The sequence below is a fragment of the Schistocerca serialis genome, chromosome 2 (genome assembly GCF_023864345.2).
Source record: "Schistocerca serialis cubense isolate TAMUIC-IGC-003099 chromosome 2, iqSchSeri2.2, whole genome shotgun sequence".
NCBI lineage: Eukaryota > Metazoa > Arthropoda > Insecta > Orthoptera > Acrididae > Schistocerca > Schistocerca serialis.
In genome coordinates, this window is record NC_064639.1 from 521,003,485 (window position 1) to 521,023,325 (window position 19,841).

At 40.5% G+C, this 19,841-nt stretch overlaps 1 protein-coding gene across 1 annotated transcript in view; it reads left to right on the forward strand.

Moving 5' to 3' along the window:
- LOC126456170 (neuroligin-2-like) overlaps positions 1–19,841 on the forward strand; it is a 351,902-nt gene that overhangs the window by 291,977 nt on the left and 40,084 nt on the right. The window contains exons 8-10 of the mRNA XM_050091924.1: positions 1,349–1,500; positions 4,975–5,093; positions 6,796–6,942. Of these exons, the coding sequence (XP_049947881.1) occupies positions 1,349–1,500; positions 4,975–5,093; positions 6,796–6,942 (418 nt within the window). The remainder of the gene's footprint in view (positions 1–1,348; positions 1,501–4,974; positions 5,094–6,795; positions 6,943–19,841) is intronic.

Genomic DNA, 19,841 nt, shown 5'->3' on the forward strand with positions numbered 1-19,841 from the left:
CTTCGTGATGGGGGAGTGGAAGCCGATACGGTTGTGACGATACCACTGCTACATATGAGGTTTGATGTAGGCTGGATTAGCTATGATTGGGCTTCTACTTCTGAATATAGATATAGTGACAGTGGTAATGGCAAAGGAGCAGCAATAATGCCAGGTGTCACTGTTGATGGGTGCCGTTCTAGTGATGGTGGCAGTGGTGGTGGTAGCGGCAGTGGCGACGATGAAGCAGCAGCCCATGCTGAAGTCATATTACGTGAAAAGGTGGCGTCTGTCAAGATTATGGATGCAATATGTGTTGAAAAAGAAACAACGACATTCGAGTAGCAGGGAAAATAGGAAAGTGGGAAGAACAGGTGGGGAATGTGAGTATCGGGTGAAGGATTGAGTAGAGTAGGAAGTGTAGTACAGGTGTTTGTAGGTGACTGTAGATGGTATAGTTGCGTGTTTGTACATCATACCATGCAAGCAGCTGGAAGGAGGAAGAACGTCGGTGATGGCAGTGAAAAAAAGGAGGTAAAATGACATTAGGGTGCTGACTGGCGATGGTAGTAGTCGAGGACTATGGAGGTGACAAGGACAATGACTGGCTGCGAGGGTGGTGACTGGCAGTGAGATCGATGATTGGTAGTGAGGGAAATGGCTAGCAGTGAAACCAGTGATTAGCAATGATAACTGGCGATAGCTGTGGTGACCAACTAAGCAATGTCGAGCCTAGTCGTGGAAACTGTCCCTATCGCGGTTCCAACCCTGAGAGCAGCACAGTCAGTTGCTTTCTCAAGCCGAAGAGGCGTTGCAATACTTTTGGGTATAATAGGGTGCTGAGGACAGCCTTTAAAACAAACAAAGGTGTTTGAAGAAACGACAATTTTTGGTATCATAGCTGCTGATACTCTGTGATCAATATAGACCTTGAAACTAGACTACGTAATAAAAGATTTAATATATAGTTACATGGGCTATGCATGTAGCAATGAATGGATGCGTTTACTTGGTCAGGAAAGAGCACAGAGGAGAGCTTCCCCTAGTTTGCCGCCTGATGTAAGTATTGGTGCTGCAAACGACATTGGTCAGCAACCACATACGTAATATACTGACGTGGAGTGAAGTAACCGTGAAGTTTTTATTCAAGGGATTTGTCTCGAATGACTTCGTACACAAACCAAAAATTAATTAAGTAATTGGTTTTTGATTTGATAACTGAAACCTTGGGTTTCCCCTCGTAAATTATTCCCATGCGTTGTCCGCCACGATGTCGTGTTCGGCTCTAGCCGACACTTTTGCAGAGAGACAGTGACTGGCAGCTGGGTCGCTGCCGTGAGTCCGGCACTGACACAGGCACGTGTTGCAGCGGCTGGGCAGCGTCCGCGGCGAGGACGTGAGCTACGTGCTGGGCCTGCCGCTGGTGGGCGGCGTGCCCAACTTCCCGCAGAACTTCTCCCGCCAGGACATGGGCGTCGCAGAGGCCGTGCTCACCTTCCTCACGAACTTCGCCAAGACTGGGTACGTGACCTACGCTATCGCTCACGTCTGCTTCACTTCCAGGTACCACGTCGTCTCTCTTACGTGCGTACAACTCTTAGAGTGAACGTGATGCAGCCTGCACATTTCTCATATCGGTGCTAGCTCACGGGTGAATATCTGATAGGTTATAAAACTCCTTTTCAGGGATATTCCGTCATAGGATCGTGTCGTCGTGACGGATTCAATAGTCATATTACTGTGATGTCCACTTAAGATTGCACAGTCAATCTCATTGGGTCAAAGAAAGAATTTCAATCGTAAGAGCGATACATAAACTGTGGAAGGTATATGAGACAGCATAAATAGCTTCTCAACATGATCCCGTCCTAAGTCACTATGTTAGAAAAGTAATTTGAAGTTCAGTAGAGTTATGAATACAGAAGGAGTGAGTGTTTAGAACAGGCAATTCAGTTCTGCTCACTTAAGTTATTACAGTTTAGCAAATGTTCTTCACTCCAGTTTCGGCAAGTACGGTCTATAACCATACGAAGTCCAGTTTTCACAACATTTTAAGAAATAATTTTCTTGCAACCTTAAATGAACATAATTCACAGGAAGTCATCTATTACCGCAACGGGAAATAAATCTGACTAGTAATTAAACCTATATGTAATATTTATTTCTGGAACAACGTCCTCATAGTGAATAATTCTATAGAAATTCTGTATTCTTTTAGTAATATGAATTGTGAACCAACTCTGGAGAAGCTTTGTTAACCACAAAATAGCAATCCTGATAAGTCTACGCAGACATGGCATATTAAATGAAGTCAGTGATACACAGTTAGAGATTCACCAGGTTTTTTCTTGTTATTTTCTGTGTGAATACTTGCGTGATGCTGCTGCCCATGTCAGTCTATCTTGTACAGGCCAGTTTATCTCTGATACCTACATACATTTGGAGTTCCTTACTGTTTTCTTCCCTTCGTCTCCCTCAGCAAGTTCTATGTCACTTGCCCACCTTCATCCTTTCCAACATTTACTTCCATAACCAAACTGACAAATTCGTGATATATCTGGACGTGTCTCGTCAACCGATCATTTATTTTGGTCACTTTATGACCTCAATTACTTTTTCCATCTGTTACACACAGTGTCTCCTCATTAGTTACTCTACCAACCCAACTACGTCTACATCTACATGTCAGCTCTTTGGGCACACTTAAATGTCCGGTGTAGTGTCTTTCAAACTACTTCCAACTCTATCTCTACCGATTCACTCTTTAACAGCGTATGTAAAAAATTAACACTTAAATCTCTCCGTGTAAGCTCTGATTTCTCTTATTTCATTATGATGATCGCTTCTCCCTATGTAGAACGTATCGAATACTTGCTTTAAACCTTTTCATGGTAATTCTCAGATGTAAAGAACAAACAAAATTCTTCATAATTCTGACCATTCATTAAGTCGTTTCTTAATCGGTGGCCTCGCACAGTGACACTAGTGTTCAGATTTGTAGAATTTGTGTAAATAAACTGCTTCACGTAATGTCACTAGAGTTAATTGCAACATACAAACACGTTTGAAATAGCACAAATACGATCATAGATTCGACACAAATACTGATCTATGCCTTGACGACACTAATTAGTATTCTGCTTGAGGTTCGTCGGATGGTATGCTGAGTCAGATGACATTTGCTCAGGCGACGTACTTTATTTGCAACTATGACTCACACAATTTAAGACCGGATCTCAAATCTTCATTCCAGTGTGATATCCTTCGGCATGCTATAAAGCCCATTGTGTCTCCTTCCTATGCCATACACAACTGTATCGTTTATCCAAGATTTCTTAGTTATAACTATTCTTGCATCAGGTTAGCCTCCCTCTGACCGCGCCTTAAATGTTGTATAGCTCCTGTCCGACAGTGTCCGCGTTGGTTTCGTGTACAATCACCTTAAACATTCCTTCTCTTCGCCTGGCATCATCGTAGTTCCCAATTATAGATAACTTTGCCACCCACGCCCCCCTCCCCTGCTTCTCCTTACCGAACGTTACATGGTCTTTAAATCGATCCCACACATAAGCCAGTTTCATTTATTCAACGTTTAGTTCTGAAATCCTAACAGTAGCCGTATCTGCAGATTAAATTACTGGATTTGAGTTCTGTCTACAATTAAATGTTGTTCATAAATGCCTAAACTTGTTTCAGCACCTCTGTACCATCATCAGCGAATAGTTTTATTCACTTCTTGTTTTTTTTAAGTATTGGGTTCTATATGACTCTTTACGTTAGTGTCTACCGGTAGCTTGTCATCTGCCGAGTACTTTTTAGAGTATTCCCTCTCATTCGTATGCTCTTCTATTGTGTAAATGCACATGGTGGACACTATAGATGTTTTTAAAGAACTCCACTAGCAAGCTGCACTTCTGTACCTGACAAAACGAACCCAAGATGAGAACTAAATAAAATTACCCTGCGATATTGATACTTCGATGCTGAAACATGTTTCAGAATTCATAAATAACATTTTTTTACTTGCATGGCCGGTGGGCCTAAACGCCTCTAATACAGTAACATCAATTTGTATTGCAACAGGCATACAATACATTCACTATAAATACTACAATTAAGAGTCCGTTTTGTACAAAATGAATCACAATTGACAGCAGAAAGTGGCTCGTGTGAAAGTGCATTATAATGACAATATGAATTATTGCCCACAAATGAGTCATTTACGAGATAACTGCCCCCAAGTAATTACGATCGATAGTTGCGGTTGACACAAACGTATTTTAAATGTGATTTTTTCGATTGGGTCCGCATATAATAGCGCCCGAATTTTACCGACGGCTCATGATTGAAGAATGCGGTAGACGCATGATGGGGCATCTCCACATTATGCTGCTGATGAAACAAGGTAGCTAACACGTCAATGTGATCACTTGTACAACATTCCCGTTGATAGGGCTGAACAACGGGGGTGCGAAAAGTACAGTCGTGTGAAAATATACGAAAAAATGCAGGCATGTTTGGAAGTATACTACGTAACAGAGACGGATTCAGTGTTGGATCATGTGCGAGGACGGGACAGGTAACACCTCCGTTAACACATACAAATGAGCAGTTAACTGTAACAAGCAAAGTGCTGAAGTAGTATTATACTTCTAGTTAAGGTTGGCAATGGGAGAATTTTTAATACAATTAGATGTGCCTTAATCGAAAAGTCTACCTACATTTGTACTAAGTAGGAAAATATTTCACAATGAGGTCAGAGGCTGTTCGTAAGCATAAACTGCCACTTATGTAGAAGTTCGCTCCTTCGAGAGCATATGTTCACAGAAAATAATTTCGCTTCTAGTATCATTTATTATTACCATCTCAGCTTTCACTGTTATTTATGATACAAACTACAATTGTCTGTCACCGTAGCAGTATAGTAATAAATGTTATATGCTCGATATGTTGCTGGTGTAATTACCGCCAGACTAAACACAACTGGTTTGACAGGGACCCGAACGAGCCCCGTGAGCAGAACACGGACTACGGCACCCCGCAGGAGAAGACCCGCTACCGTGCGCTTCACTGGGACGCCTACGAGACTGGCAACCAGCAGTACCTCAGTCTGGGTGAGTTTGAAGAGCTGTTTCCTTTATCTCGATCGTGTGACCTCAGTGATAGATTCCTAAATTCGTCTACGCTATACACAGCTTAGTTTCCTATATCATTTGTTATACTGACAGTCAGCCATATACAATGGGATGCCGAATCATTAAATTGAAGATACGTGTTGTGAGGATATAATAGGACCAAAACAAAGTGCATATATGGATTAATGTTACGAATGGTAACTATATAATGTGTTTACCTCTTCCCTTTTGTTTTCTTTGATTTCATTGTAGTTTTTGACATCGTGACTCGTTTAGGTTGCTGCCACTAATTCTTATCCCTTATCTCCGAATACTAGTTCGACACACTCCCTTGTAAACTCTATTTGGTATTCTGCTGTTTCACATCCAATTAAATATTATTATGACTTCCTTAAGCCATCCATTATTTCATTATTCGTACTTGCAGCTTTATGCAATTATCTACAATGTTCATTATCTTATACAGTGCTGCATTCATTTTGAATGACGTGCAACCTCCGTATGTCATTCTTCCATTTTGGTGATTATCCCTGTTTCATCTCCACGAAAATAAACAAGTACTCTCATAACTGTATGAAATTTCAGTTAAGTATTTGTTCGTAATCTCCCTGCAAGTTTGTAATTAGTAGCTCCGCTACTAACTGGTAATCTATTTCATTTTGTGCATTTACCGTTGTCATAACTGAAAGTCCTAAATAACTTATAACAGACACTATAGACTGGATTACTATAGTTGCCTATTTGTGAGTTACATGTGTATCTTACTACAAATATCACTATTTTTATGTTATTTTTAGTCAGTAAAATAGAAGTATGAGCATATCGGATTGAGTTTTTGAATGCCGAATTCCAACAGTTTGTTTGTTGCCTTCAACCAAAAGATTAAGAGCCAGAATAGGAATATGTAATGCACTATTGACATCAAAGTTTGCACGTTACTTAGTGTTTATAAAAACAATACGATTACAGGGACTGAATCTGTAAATATTATACTATCGCAGTGCAGTATTTTAGTTGGAGCTAATAGGTAAAACACTTGTGGAGTCAGTCTGGATAATATCGTCATTAAAAAAACCTCCATACACAATCATTAAACTACTATGCACTTACTTGTCATCCTCTTGTTTAACACTGCTTACAGAAACGTACTATGGAAATGTAACTTAGGGGAAATAAAAAGTAGTAATATTCTGTTATGTTTTAAGGTGGTCTGTTGGACTGTCACTATAATTATATGTTCGGCAACTATGTAATTTATGCTCTCCAGTCAGTGAAAGCAGTTCTCTTTTGCAACGAAGACTGAAATATTTTAAAAGTAAGTCGTATTTTATTCAATGCATCCGAAGAGAGACTTCAAGCAGATGAGTTGATCCTTCCTTTGTAAAAAAGAATAGAAGGAAGGAATTAGTAGCATTGATTTATGTACTTCGTAGGAAATCATCTGGGGTGTTGCCCTTAAGGACGGATTGACGAAAGTACATCATAATGACATACGGTATTCCCTAAATGATCGTTAACGTTACATGGATCATTATATTTTGTAACCTTATGACGGATGTCACTACAATAGTTCTATACAGCGTAAAATGGAAAACTTCAGTATCCTTGAAGGCGAATTTACTTTATCGAGTTTCCTGTTTACTAGAAATTGACAACAGCCCCTCTCACTATATTTCCGTAGCGCTGAAGCCTCGGATGAAGAGCCATTACCGCGGGCACAAAATGGCCATCTGGCTGAACCTCATCCCACAGTTGCACCAGGCGGGCGACGGTGACGTCAGCATGCGACACCACAACTTCCACGAGCGCGACGAGTCCTACTACTCAGGTGAGTCTTGCATCAAAACATCTTGCATTAATAAGCGCAGCATCTCTTTGTCTTATGTCGGAAATCAGTTACACTGGAATTCAGAGTATACGTTCCCCAAGCGTCCACACTTTCACGCAAATGTAACAAAACAGCGATATCTGCCGCCAGAACAAAACTGTGAATTGCCGTGTAAGCCTCAGTATAAGGAATAGTATTAGTCTCTTATTCTTCAAAACACGACGGAAATATTTGGGGAAAATATATGGTTGGCATACAGATCACAGCATGATGTTTGTCTACAAAGAGTGCCGAAATGGTTTTTACTCATTTGTACTTCAAACCTTCAAATAATTAAGAAACTAACATTTAAAAGATTCTTTCGTCAATTCCCAGCACCTTCTCTCAAGTCTCCATCAGTCCTTCGCAGGGTAAACCACTACTACATTAGGTGTGAGGTGGATGACACCAACAATTGAGCCAGACAAGTGAGAAAACGAATTATAGTCTCTATATAGGGTAAAACAGTAATCGATAAGAAACACCATGTTTCTGTAATTGTGGACTCAGTTGCGTATTGTGCAAATCCGCACATCGGTCCCAACCTGTGCGCATTCGCACAAACGAAGGTCAATGGCTGGGTAGCCTTTAACTATATATATGAAGATAGTAACTATTCTTGAAAGAACAGAATACTATTGATGACCGTGCAGCTTTTCCATGGAATAAATGATGACTAACTGAAACCCTCAGCTGCCGACAGGTGTTGTTGATATACCTGATGCGCACAGGTTGCCCAGACTGTTACGGGAATCGCCAAAGCGTGCGTGAGTAATGTGTGAATGGGCAAATGTCTATAAGGTACATTACATATGTGGAATTGTGGACAGTTGGGAATGTGAGTCTCACGGGATGCGTGCAAGGGATAAGTCCCTGCAGCCGCGCTATCCATCTGTGTCCTCGGTGGCTCAGATGGATAGAGCGTCTGCCATGTAAGCAGGAGATCCCGGGTTCGAGTCCCGGTCGGCGCACACATTTTCAAACGTCCACATCGAGGTATATCAACAACACCTATCGGCAGCTGAGGCTTTCAGTTAGTCATCATTTACAAAATCAGTATGGCAGGACGCGGGTTTGAACCGTCGTCCTCCCAATTGCTGACCACTGCGCCACATCGCTCGGTCAGGTGAAGTAAACAAACCCAAAGAACAAATTCTTCACTAACAATTTTTTAAAGTCAGTTTCGAGTTTCATGAGTATCGAAAGAAATGAAAATAAGGACGAAGTAATCTTACAGTTCTTGCAATTCTTGATGGATACTTTAAATACTTTGCAGTGTTACCAACTGGTCCTCTTTTATTGCTAAATGACAGTGTTTATGTGAATCTTACGAGTGACAACATGAAAATCAGCCTAACGCAACTGCAGTCCCATCTACTCAAGGATCCGTACGACGGCGTAAAACGTTAGGAGGTCGAAGCGACCTCTAGGGGAAGCAGCACGCAACCCCGATCCGGCCATCGGCACGCAGCTGGGTCGTTAGGGCGATGCGATGCGATGGGGGCGAGTAGGGGCGCTCCTGGAACAGACTGTCGGCACGTGGGGGCGCCGGCTGCCTCCGAATCAGGCGATCTGGGGCACGTACGCCCTCTCCTCCGGCTGGTTTTACTCGCTCGCGGCGAATAGCTTACCGCCATTCAGAGCCCGTGGAGCAGTCCTTGAAATGGACTCTTTACAGCCAAGTCTCGGATTTATATTCGCAGTTAAATTTAGTTGAGCTCTTCGCAAGTTCTGAGGAACAGGGATATCTTCAGAAACTATGTCAAACGATTTCTTTTACTGTGGTTCACGCGTAGTGAATGACAATAAATATAAAGGCAGCTCTAATACATATGATACAGTCATTTTTGAAATGTCCATACTTAAAAATCTTAAGTTTAAGGAATGAAGGAAACTATTCTGAGGGTGACTGTATGGAATGTAATAGGCTGGGTTTGCCAAAAGTTTGAAGAACAGAAGGAAATGGATACTTTGCATTACTGCACTTGCTAAGTCTTGCAACCTCTTTGAAATGAACAATAAGATGAAGATGAAGTAATTGATATGCATTGTCAAGTTACGTTTTTAGTAGTGTTTTAAGGTTTTTCTTTTTATTTACTCGTATATTTTCACAGCCTTGTAACTCTTATCAAACTATGTACAAAATGGTTTCATTGACCATTATCACCTGCAGCGGCACCAGTGTAACGTAAGGTCACTTCCTTCCAATCATTTTGGAAAAACCTATAATCATGCGGAATAAATAAATAAACATCGAATTTCTTTTGTTTTGTTCCTGTTAATAAACACTAGTCCAGTATAAACATTTTCAAAATTAAAAACAAAAGACAATTATAAAAATAAATGATCGAACGTATGCGTCTGTAATCCTCCCACGTGCTCAGAAGCCTGAAAGCTAAATGTAAGTTACTATGTTCACAATGCGTAAAGGAACACAGTTGGAAGCTAATTTTCTTGCTTTTTGGAACATACATACCTTCTGATTCGTTCCGCAAGCCTCATTTCCTGTAGAATGTTGGCCACCACTTCTAGAAGTCTTAGATGTCTTTAGTTTATATTAGCTCTATGATGAAGCTACGATTTTGGAAGCACTGGCAATCATTTCACGATATTCTCTAACCGCATATACTCTGTCAGTTACCCGTTTCACTGTACAAAATTACATGATAGTCCTTGATTTGGAAAAAATTGCTCCAGTTTATCAAAACTTTTGGTGTCCCTCACAGATCCCATATTTGAATCCTACAGTAATTCTTATTTTGCCGAAAACCACCGTCGGAAAACAAATGTAGTTCATTGACATTTTCTGGTACATATTCATTTAGATGATCAAGGAGGAAGGAGCACACTTCATTTGTACATTTCTTCGCAATGCCTTCATGGTATAAGTGCATTACAGAATAATTATTATTCATGTTACGAATACAAATACACTTACCCGTAGCTGTCGAGGATTCAATACATCTTTTATAGGAAGATTGGGCAGTGGAAAGTTTTGAATGAAGGCATAACAAATACCAAAAACTAAATCAGTATGTTTGCACTATTCTTCAGCAATTTTCATGCTCGTGGAGAGGTTAACAGCTCGATGATAATGTACAATAAGCTGCGCATAGCAACTCTTTTAGTAGTATCATTAAACATAGAATTTTTCAATTTTACTATGAGTTCTTTGCATTTCATGTATGTGATTATTAGTGGTGCACCGAATGTCAGATTGAAACTTTTTCTGAAATATATGATATAGTACTTGTATGTAATGCGAGAACTGAAGGTTTTGTTTCAGACAAGTCTTTCATAGCCTTCGCATTCAGCCTGGAATGCAAATATCTAAATTCACATGAAGAGTAACATGACTGTCGTGCAGAAAAAGACTGTGATCGTGAAGGAATTTAACATAATACGATTCTTATTACCATATCGTATCGAGCCTTCTTCTGAAGCATCTATGACTGAAGTCTTCTTACTCTTTGCATTGCTGTACTAAAGAGAGAAACGAAATTAGTACGGCATACTTTGCGTCGTTCAGTGTTTACTGGGCCAAGGAAATCGTAGATAGGCGTCTGTGACCGTTTCCTAGTAGACTCACCTCCCATGGCCGTCCTTGTAGTACATATTGATTTTGCAACAAGAAGACCAATTAAGAATGTATTGTGTTTATTTTTTGTGTCCAAATCTTGGAAGCGCCGCAGTGTAATAGTAGTCACTTTCTGTGAGTTTTTCAAGGAAAGTAGCAGGAAGCGAAACGAATAAAACTCTACTTTCTTGTCCTGTTTTCAGACGCAATAGCACAGTACTGATCAGCAGTGTTCGCCGGTTTTTCTTTCTGCTACATGTTTTCCTTTATGAGTCGTATACTCATGACCTTTCAATCTTGCTGTTTTTATAACAAACAGTACGTAATTTCCAACATAACTCTTCCCTTCCTTTGTTTTCTTGATACTTCCAGAATGCTCCAGCTCAATACTTGAGGTACTTTTATACCGCAGAACACGTATATAGAATTACAGGTGAACTGCAAAAATCGAATCTTAACGCATAGTGCATTATGTATTCGACAGATGACCGCCTTTTAATGAGCTCTACCCCAGAAGTAAGTCCTTTCAAAAATGATGTAGTTATAACGAAGCTGCAAAAACACTTTTACAAAGTATGGAATGAAACTGTTTTCAGGCAGAAATGTGTATCTGTGTGCATACAATCTCGTACCGTTATCAACTATTGACTGTAAAAACAAATTTCATCACAGCATGAAGAGCGCCCATTACATGGACATACCTAGGCATCAGAGTAAAATCAAATGCGGTAACATCGCCGCTTCCAGGTTATCAGTTTAAAACTTACGTTTGCTAGGTAGGAAATTTATTACGGATTGCACGAATGCAAAAATTTTACTCCTACAATTGTAGTCAGCATCTTCCCAAGTTCTTAACTCACGTTACAGATGTTCATTGTGAGTTTCGTTTACGATTCGGCAACGTCAATACATGCATGATGTTCACAGAAGCCACTGACACAAAGTGTTCGGGTAGGCGCGACAGCAGCCAAATTCGCAATTCGGTTCCCTAGCTGCATGTATGAACTATTTTACGGTACGGAATTTATGGTCTCTCTCCGTGATCAGACACGCCTCTCTCCTACTGCAATAACGAATCAAAACTTGGAGAGATGATGTATCCACTAATGTGTATCATTTTCCTGTATATCATGTAGTTTTCGCGTAGGTTTCTTATAAAATCCTGGAGATGCATACGAATAACATAGGAGTTACTGTACAGCAGTCGCTGTGTTCAGATTACGATGCACGTCCATATATGGTGTCTAAAGTCCAAACATTTTATTCAATATTAGCTATTCAAAAGTGTGACACTGACGTGAATGACTGGAACTAGCTGAGCTAATGAAAAGAATAAGATGAGTTGCAGAAATAGAAAAAGTTGAGTGGACAGTGTAAGAACACAGAATTACACTGTACAGAAGCCTGAATAACCATCTTACGTAGCGCAGATCGCTGCGAGACGTGCAGGTAGAGAGTCAATATGTTCTGGAAGGTACCGACAGCGATGTGGAACCATTCCGACTCCAGTGCCGTCACCACCTGCACAGGGTATCTCGGTTGAGGATCCGTGGTGCCAAGAGCCCGGCCCACAGGGTCCTATAAATTGAGTTTAAATTCCGGGAGTCTGGTGACCAGAGAAGTACGATAAACCTGTCCTGGTGCTCTTTGAACCACCCAAATACACTGCTAGCTGTGTGACACGCTCCATTTTCCTGTTAGTAGACAGTGTCGAGCGAGGAAAACCCAAACAGCATGTAGGGGTGGGCATGGTTCCCAAGGACAGATGCATACCTGTGTTTATCCGTTGTGCTCTCTAAGTAGCGCAATCGAAACATTCCCCAGGCTATAATTGTTGCAGAGCGTTAGCTTTCAGACTTTTCACGCCATACGGCCCAACGCCCACTTCTCCGATAGGCAATAAAATGGGATTCATCAGAAAAGGCCATCTGTCAATACCCAGTGGACGTTCAGCTACTGTACTGTAGTGTAAATTCAAGCCCTTGTCGCAGATGAACAGCAGCCAGCATTGGTCATGGTCCAGGAGCTTGCTGCGGAGGCGCAGACACTGCAACGTTCGCTGAGCGTTCGTTGAGGAGAAACTTCTGGTAGCTTCTTGGTTCACCTGGGTGGTCAGTTGCCCATGAGTTGGACGTCTATTTGCCCATACATATCTGCTCAACCATCGTTCACCCCTGTGGTCTATGGCCGGTGGTGCATCACAGTGCCTCGGCACCGATTTAGGTTACAGCTGTTTTGCCATACACGGTATATTTTAACCTCTGTACAACGCGAACAGTATGCAAACTTAGGAATTTCAGGAATGCTTCCACCTTTGGTTCGAAATCCAATGATCGTGTCTTTTAGGACATCAGATAAATCGCTCCGGTTACGCTGTGTGACAGCGACAGCACTGTCTTCCTCGTCCCCTCAACAAGCTTCATATACCCCCCGCTGCTCGTGCTGACACCTGCTGTCTGGGTGTTATTGCACATTGACATCGAACACTGGCGGTGGTCACATTAATATGAATGGACCTTTACAATGATAGATTCATATAAAAAGGTAATTCGGCATAATAAAAAAAACACATCACACTTGGAAGTCTCCCAGCCTGAGAGAAGTTATTAAAGTACATAAAAAATCTCATCTAGAATGATACTTTGTCCAGCTGACCACCGATTTGTGCTATTTAACTCAAACGAATAGGATTGACAAGTAACATAGCCATCTACAGATTTCAATAGAAAAATATACGATATACTTTGGCAACATTTTATACTCCACTCCAACTTACAGTACCCGTTGATGTGGAGAACAAGTAGTCTAGTACACTTCAGTTCCAATACATGACAGTATAATTTCGGTGAATGGTAAATAGAAAGCAGAGGTAATCGATTTTGAATGAAGACTCTTTATGTATATACACAACAAAATAACTACGAGAGCTAACGAATTCTGTTATTTGACTTAAGAGCTCTTTTAGTTTAACCTAGCTAAACAAACACACTTCGTCAAATACAAAGTTCCACCATAGTTACCACCATGTTAAAAAGAAGTAGCGAAATATCGGGAATACCGGCAATAAAAATAAACATAATCAGTCATAGATCGCATAGAAATAAGTATATAGTCGACTAGAAGAATTTTAAAGTCCCAATGATAGTATGCGGCTATAAATCTCAGTAGGAAAGACAAATAGAATTATCGAAGACAAGAGGTAACATTTACTGAGGGATTTCAAAGTAACAGTTTGTGTAGAAATTCTTTCAAGATGTCGCTGATGAAGCAGTAGAATACTGTAGTTGGCATTCTTCAACGGCGTGGTCAACTGTAATAATTCCTTTCAGGCATCGTTCTATTTCAATAAAAGTTTTGCTATCTATGGCCACACCTTATCAGCGATCGGGATCGTTACTAAAGCCCCAATCTTAAGGTGATACAATGTTGCAGAAGTGATGCATACCTTCGACGTCGTTGAGAAGTATTTTGTAACAAAATAGAGAGTTGGTGACATGCAGCTTTGGTGTTGAATTTAGGTCCGCATTTATGAGTGTATGTGTGTGTTTGTGTTTTCCCTCTCTCTCTCTCTCTCTCTCTCTCTGTTTGTGTGTGTGTGTGTGTGTGTGTGTGTGTGTGTGTGTGTGTGTATGTGTGTGTGTTTGTGGGTAGTAGGGTGGGTAGGGGGGCGTGTGTGTGTTTGGGTATATTTCTGTCCGCACATGCAAGCTGCTGATTGTTGTGATGACGCTGTTTGTTCAATTTCCCGTGTTTTGTGATTAAGGCAGACTGTATACACCATAAACCTCTACCTGTGTCGCTAAATGTGTTCCGTTTTTGAAACTATCTCTGTAAGTACCTCCGGCTGCTTCGAATTAATTCACTGAACAAACTCCTCCAAATAATTCATGATAGTGTCTCCTGTCGCTGTAAAAGTATATTTTCATTATTCAAGCAGAGCCAAGGAACTGGAGGAAGTGTACAACAGCGGAAAAGTCTTTTAAAAATATCCCTGTGGTAAAAAGCATTCGTAATAGAAAATATACTTGGTTAGCCTCTGAACAAACCACAAGTATCGTGCGGCAGAAAAATCCATATCAGACCCAATGTTATTTTATTTTGCATCACAATCAGCCTTAGGGTTTCGTAAGACGATTGTATTTAATTCGACACACGAATATTTCACATATCTTAAGTAAAGGAACTATCTAACGAATAGTGCCTCTCTTGAATCGACCACTCCGGATTAACATTCCTGACATTCAGTTCCATAAATCTCTAGAATAAAAAATATCACGTCTCTACCTATTTTCTGTCTTTAACGTTTTCTTTTTAGGTCATTAGTCTTATTACTGATTAGGTGTGAACCGCCAAAACAACGTCTTATGTACCAGTCTCGTCATCTTAAAGTAGCACGTTTGTCCAACATCCTGAATTATTTCTGGCCATATTAAAAAAAAAATATGTGTGTGAAATCCTATGGGACTTAACTGCTAAGGTCATCAGTCCCTACGCTTACACACTACACAACCTAAATTATCCTAAGGACAAACACACGCACCAATGTCCGAGAGAGGACTCGAACTTCCTCCGGGACCAGCCGCACAGTCCATGACTGCAGCGCCCTAGACCGCTCGGCTAATCCCACGCGGCTGGACATATTCCAGTACCTGTTTCTCCCTGATGGTTTTACCCTCTACAGCTCCCTCATATTTCATAGAAGTTATTTCTTGACGTCTTAACTTCCATAACTCTTATCTCATTAGTCCATTTGTTTCCAGCATCGCTCTATGACATCACATCTCAAATACCTGGAGCTCGTTTTATGGTTTTCCTACTGTCGGTCATCTACTGCCATACTATACTGTTCTCCAGACGATTTCACATCATAACCACGTCTCATACGACACCTCATTATTATTTTATGACGGCAAAATACGAAATATATAGTCCTCGTGCACATTGGTGAAATGTGATACCTCACTTTCCTGGGACTCCTGTCGTAACTGCCTATTCATCACATTCACGGTAACGGTTTTTTCTGCATCTAAAATATCACGTAAGAATTACATGTGAAAATTCTTTTCCTCGTCCTTTTGTTAATTTGAGACCACACCTCACGTCTTCTACTCCACAGTGAATTTGTTCATTTCTGTATTTTCATTGCTTTTTAAGCTTATAGAGCCTATTTTATTACATTATCCATTGTGGTAGCTCAGATAATTTTTCTCTACTCCACCTATTGCGAAGTATACATGCGAAGGAGATGTACATGTTTCTAAATTTAATTTTCCATACTCTTTATTTCTCCCCTAATTTTTCTAAAACATCGATATCGAAACGACATGTTAGAAAAAAGTGAGGGAAAAATGCCGGGCATGGAAATTTAAATTCAGAAACCTGTAGAATTCCTTTGTGTATGTGCCTACATGGTGTAGTTAGTGTTGATGTCCCGCTACATCTCCAGGGTTTAGACACTAACAACAGCTTCATACTCGATTTTTGAGACGTTGCTCACAAAACCACATATCCCTTATGCCTTTACATCCATTCGACAGTGCTCTACACCAACGATTTCCGTTTATAGATGAAAGCTTATTTCAGCTGTCTCACTTTGGTCGTTTCAGAAATCATATTCAGTTATGTCGTTACGTAGATGACACAAACTAAGCCTGCACTGAAGTTGGGGGAACTGTATTTCTATTTTCTGTACCCTGTCGCTTCTTGCATCCAGCATGCCACTAAATAAATTCTGTAATTCACAGAACTAATGTGTCTTTTGTGCCTTCGTCTCGCACGTTTATAGTTTTGTATTTCCAAATTTGTCTGTGTTGTCTATGCTTATCTGTGATACAATGTTACTCGGTACTACATCCTTAATATGAGGAACATATCCGTCGGATTAATTTTATTATTCCAAACTCGTTTTGTTGACACATACGACGGTACGATACCTCATAGCGATTCTTTACAGTATTTTCATAGTTTATTCCACCAACCTTTACCAAAAATACATGATACACAACTGGCCTGAAATATTTAGTTTTATTTGTCTCTTCTTGTGTTATTATGCATAAAATTAGAATTTATTTTTGTTTTTCATTTTATATGAGTTTCCACTGATCTTTACCTGCAAAGCTGACAGTTTTTCGTATGTCGGTTAAAAAAGTACTTACAACAGAGTTTTGTTTGCTATAATAATAGAATTCATACCTCACCAAGTGGTCCCTCATTATACGCGAAAGAATGAAAAAATAGTGTTCAGATTTACAGTGAAAACCTGTATTCCTTGGGTGGGAACAGTTTCCTAACTTGGCGGTTATTTTCACTAAACATGTGTTCGTCATAAATGCTATTCCTTACATTTTCAGGTGCTAACATCTCCCTCCACGTATACCAATGCTTACCTCGTCCATATTTCGACCTCCGTCTCCATTAGGGCAAACAACACATTGTCAGCTCTTCTTCCTTTTCGTCGCTTCTTCTTTCTGAGGCAGTATACAATGAGGTGATAAGAATCATTAGATAAATGCTTACATCATGTCGGACCTCTTTTTGCCCTGAGAAATACAGCAGCTCAACGTGGCAACGACTCAGCGAATCCTTGTAAGTCCCCGTCAGAATTACTAAGCCAAGCTGCCTCTATAGCCGTCCATAATAGCAAATTTGTTGCCGATGCAGGATTTTGTGCACGAAGTGATCTATCGGTTATGTCCCATAAATTGCAGATGGGATTCATGACGGGCGACTAACTGTCCAGAATGTTCTTGAAACCAATTTCGAACAATTGTGGCCCAGTGGCATGGCATCTATAAAAATGCCATCATTGTGTGGTAACATGGAGTCCATGAATGCCTGAAATTGGTCTCCAAGTAATGTAACGTAACCATTTCCCGTCAATGATTGGTTCAGTTGGACCACAGGATCCATTCCATTCCATATAAACACAACGCACGCTTTTATGGAGCCCACCACCAGCTTGTGGAATGCCTTCTTAACAACTAGGATTGCGCCACACGATAACGCTACCAACTGAAATCGGGATTCATCTGACTAGGCCACGGTTTAAAAGTCGTGTAGGGTCCAATCGATACGATCACGAGGTCAGGACAGGTGCTACAGCCACATTGTATTGTTAGCAGAAGTACTCGCGTCAGCCGTCTGCTGCTACAGCGAATTAACGTCAGATGTAGCCGCACTGAACTAACGATTATGTTCGTCGTACGACCCACACTGATTTCTGCGGTTATTTCACGCTTCTCTGTTAGCACTGACATCTACGCAGACGTTGCTGCTCTCGAACGATAAGTGAAAACCGTAAGCCGGTCCGTTGTCCATGTTGAGAGGTAATGCCTGAAATGTGGTATTCTCGGAACACTCTTGACACTGTGGATCTCGGGATAATGAATTCCCTAACGTTATTCGAAATGGGATGTCCGATGCGTGTAACACCAATTACAATGCCGCGTTCAAAGTTTGTTAATTGCCGTTGTGTGGCCATAATCACGTCGAAAGCCTTTCCCACTTCATCACGTCCAATACATAATCAGCTATAAGAGATCTGGGGATCTTAGTGGCCATGTCAGTTATTGTGCACCACGAAGAGCAGTTGCGTCACAGCAGCCGTATGTGGACGTGCACTGCCCTGCTGAAAAAGCGCTTCACCTTCCTGTCGAAGAAACGCAGTAGCCTGGCCGCGATATCACCGCCATCTGGATATGTGCATATAGTTATCCCGTGACTTCCGTCTCCTCGGTGTAATCTTTAGATATTGACCACAGTTTGTATTGTGTTCAAGACTAAATTTGTAATTGGATATTAGTTTGAAACTCATAATTAATGTACTGGACTCTGATATTACACGAAATAATACTGATAAACTTCTTACTATTGGTTTGTTTCTAAAGTTCACCAAATTCCCAATGGAAAAATTTTCCAAATGAGAAGTAGGTGGCCCTCTATGATATCGTACCGACTTTTGCCTTATAACAAGTACTCTTCCGAATTAATACGAATATTAATTGATTATTGGCCATAGTCTTCATCCTAATGAGGGAAATGTACAGCAGATATTTAACTAGTTTATTCCGGAACGACTCATCAGGGTTTACATTTTTCTAAGCGAGAAATTTTTCTTTTTAAACCTCTCTCTTTTAATTGGTTTGATGCTGTCGTGACGGGTTCTTATTCCATGTCAACTTCTTCAACTTGGAATAGCACTTGCAACTTATGTCCTCAATTGTTTGCTGAATGTATTCCATTCCCTGTCTTTCTATGCAGTTATACCCAGTACAGCTCCCTCTGATAAAATGGATGTTATTCTGCGATGTCTTAACACATGTCGTGCCTTTCCTATGCTTTCTTCTTGTCAATGCTTTCCATACATTCCTTTTCTCACCGACTCTGCCTAAAACCTCCTCATTCCTTAACCCTAAAAGTCCACCTATTTTTCCAGTTCCCTAGTTGACAGTGCTAGTACGCTTTTTATGTCCTTTTTGCTCCCTCCGTCATAGGTTACTTTGTTGCGTAGGTAGCATAATTCCTTAACTTCAACCACTTCGTGATCACCATTCGCAATGTTTTTCGCTGTTCCTATTTTTCCTGCTTCTCGTAACTTTCGTCTTCCTTAGATTTATTCCAAATCCACACCCTGCACTGATTACGCGGTTCATTCCATTCAGCAGATCCTGTAATTTTCTTCACTCTCACTGACGATGGCAATGTTATCAGCATATCTTATCCTTGATATCCCCTCACTTTGAATTTTAATTCTAATCTTGAATCTTTCTCTTATTTCCGTCATTGCATCTTGGATGTATAGACTGAACAGTAGGGGCGAAAGACTGCATACCTTTCTTACATACTTTTTATTCCGAGCGCTTCGTTCCTGGTGTTCCACTCTTATTGTTTCCTTTTGGCAACTGTACATTTTGTGTATTACTTGTCTTTTACTTTAGCTTATCTCTATTTTTCTCAGAATTTCGATCACATTGCCTCATTTTACATTATCGAACGTTTTTTCAAGTAAAAAATCCTTTCTTTAGTCTTGTGTCCATTTTGAGTTGCAATCAGTGTGAGATAATTCTCGTACTTGTTAGCTCTTGTAATCGTCGGAATTATGCAGATAAAGTTCTCCGTAAATCACATATTATATCATCAGACTCATACATTCTACGCACCAGTGTGAACAGTCATTTTGTTATCAATTCCCCCAATGATTTTATATATCCCTTTGGTCTTATTCGATCTTAACCCCTCTAAAACTCTTTTAAATTCTGATTCTGGTGTTGGATCCCATACCTCT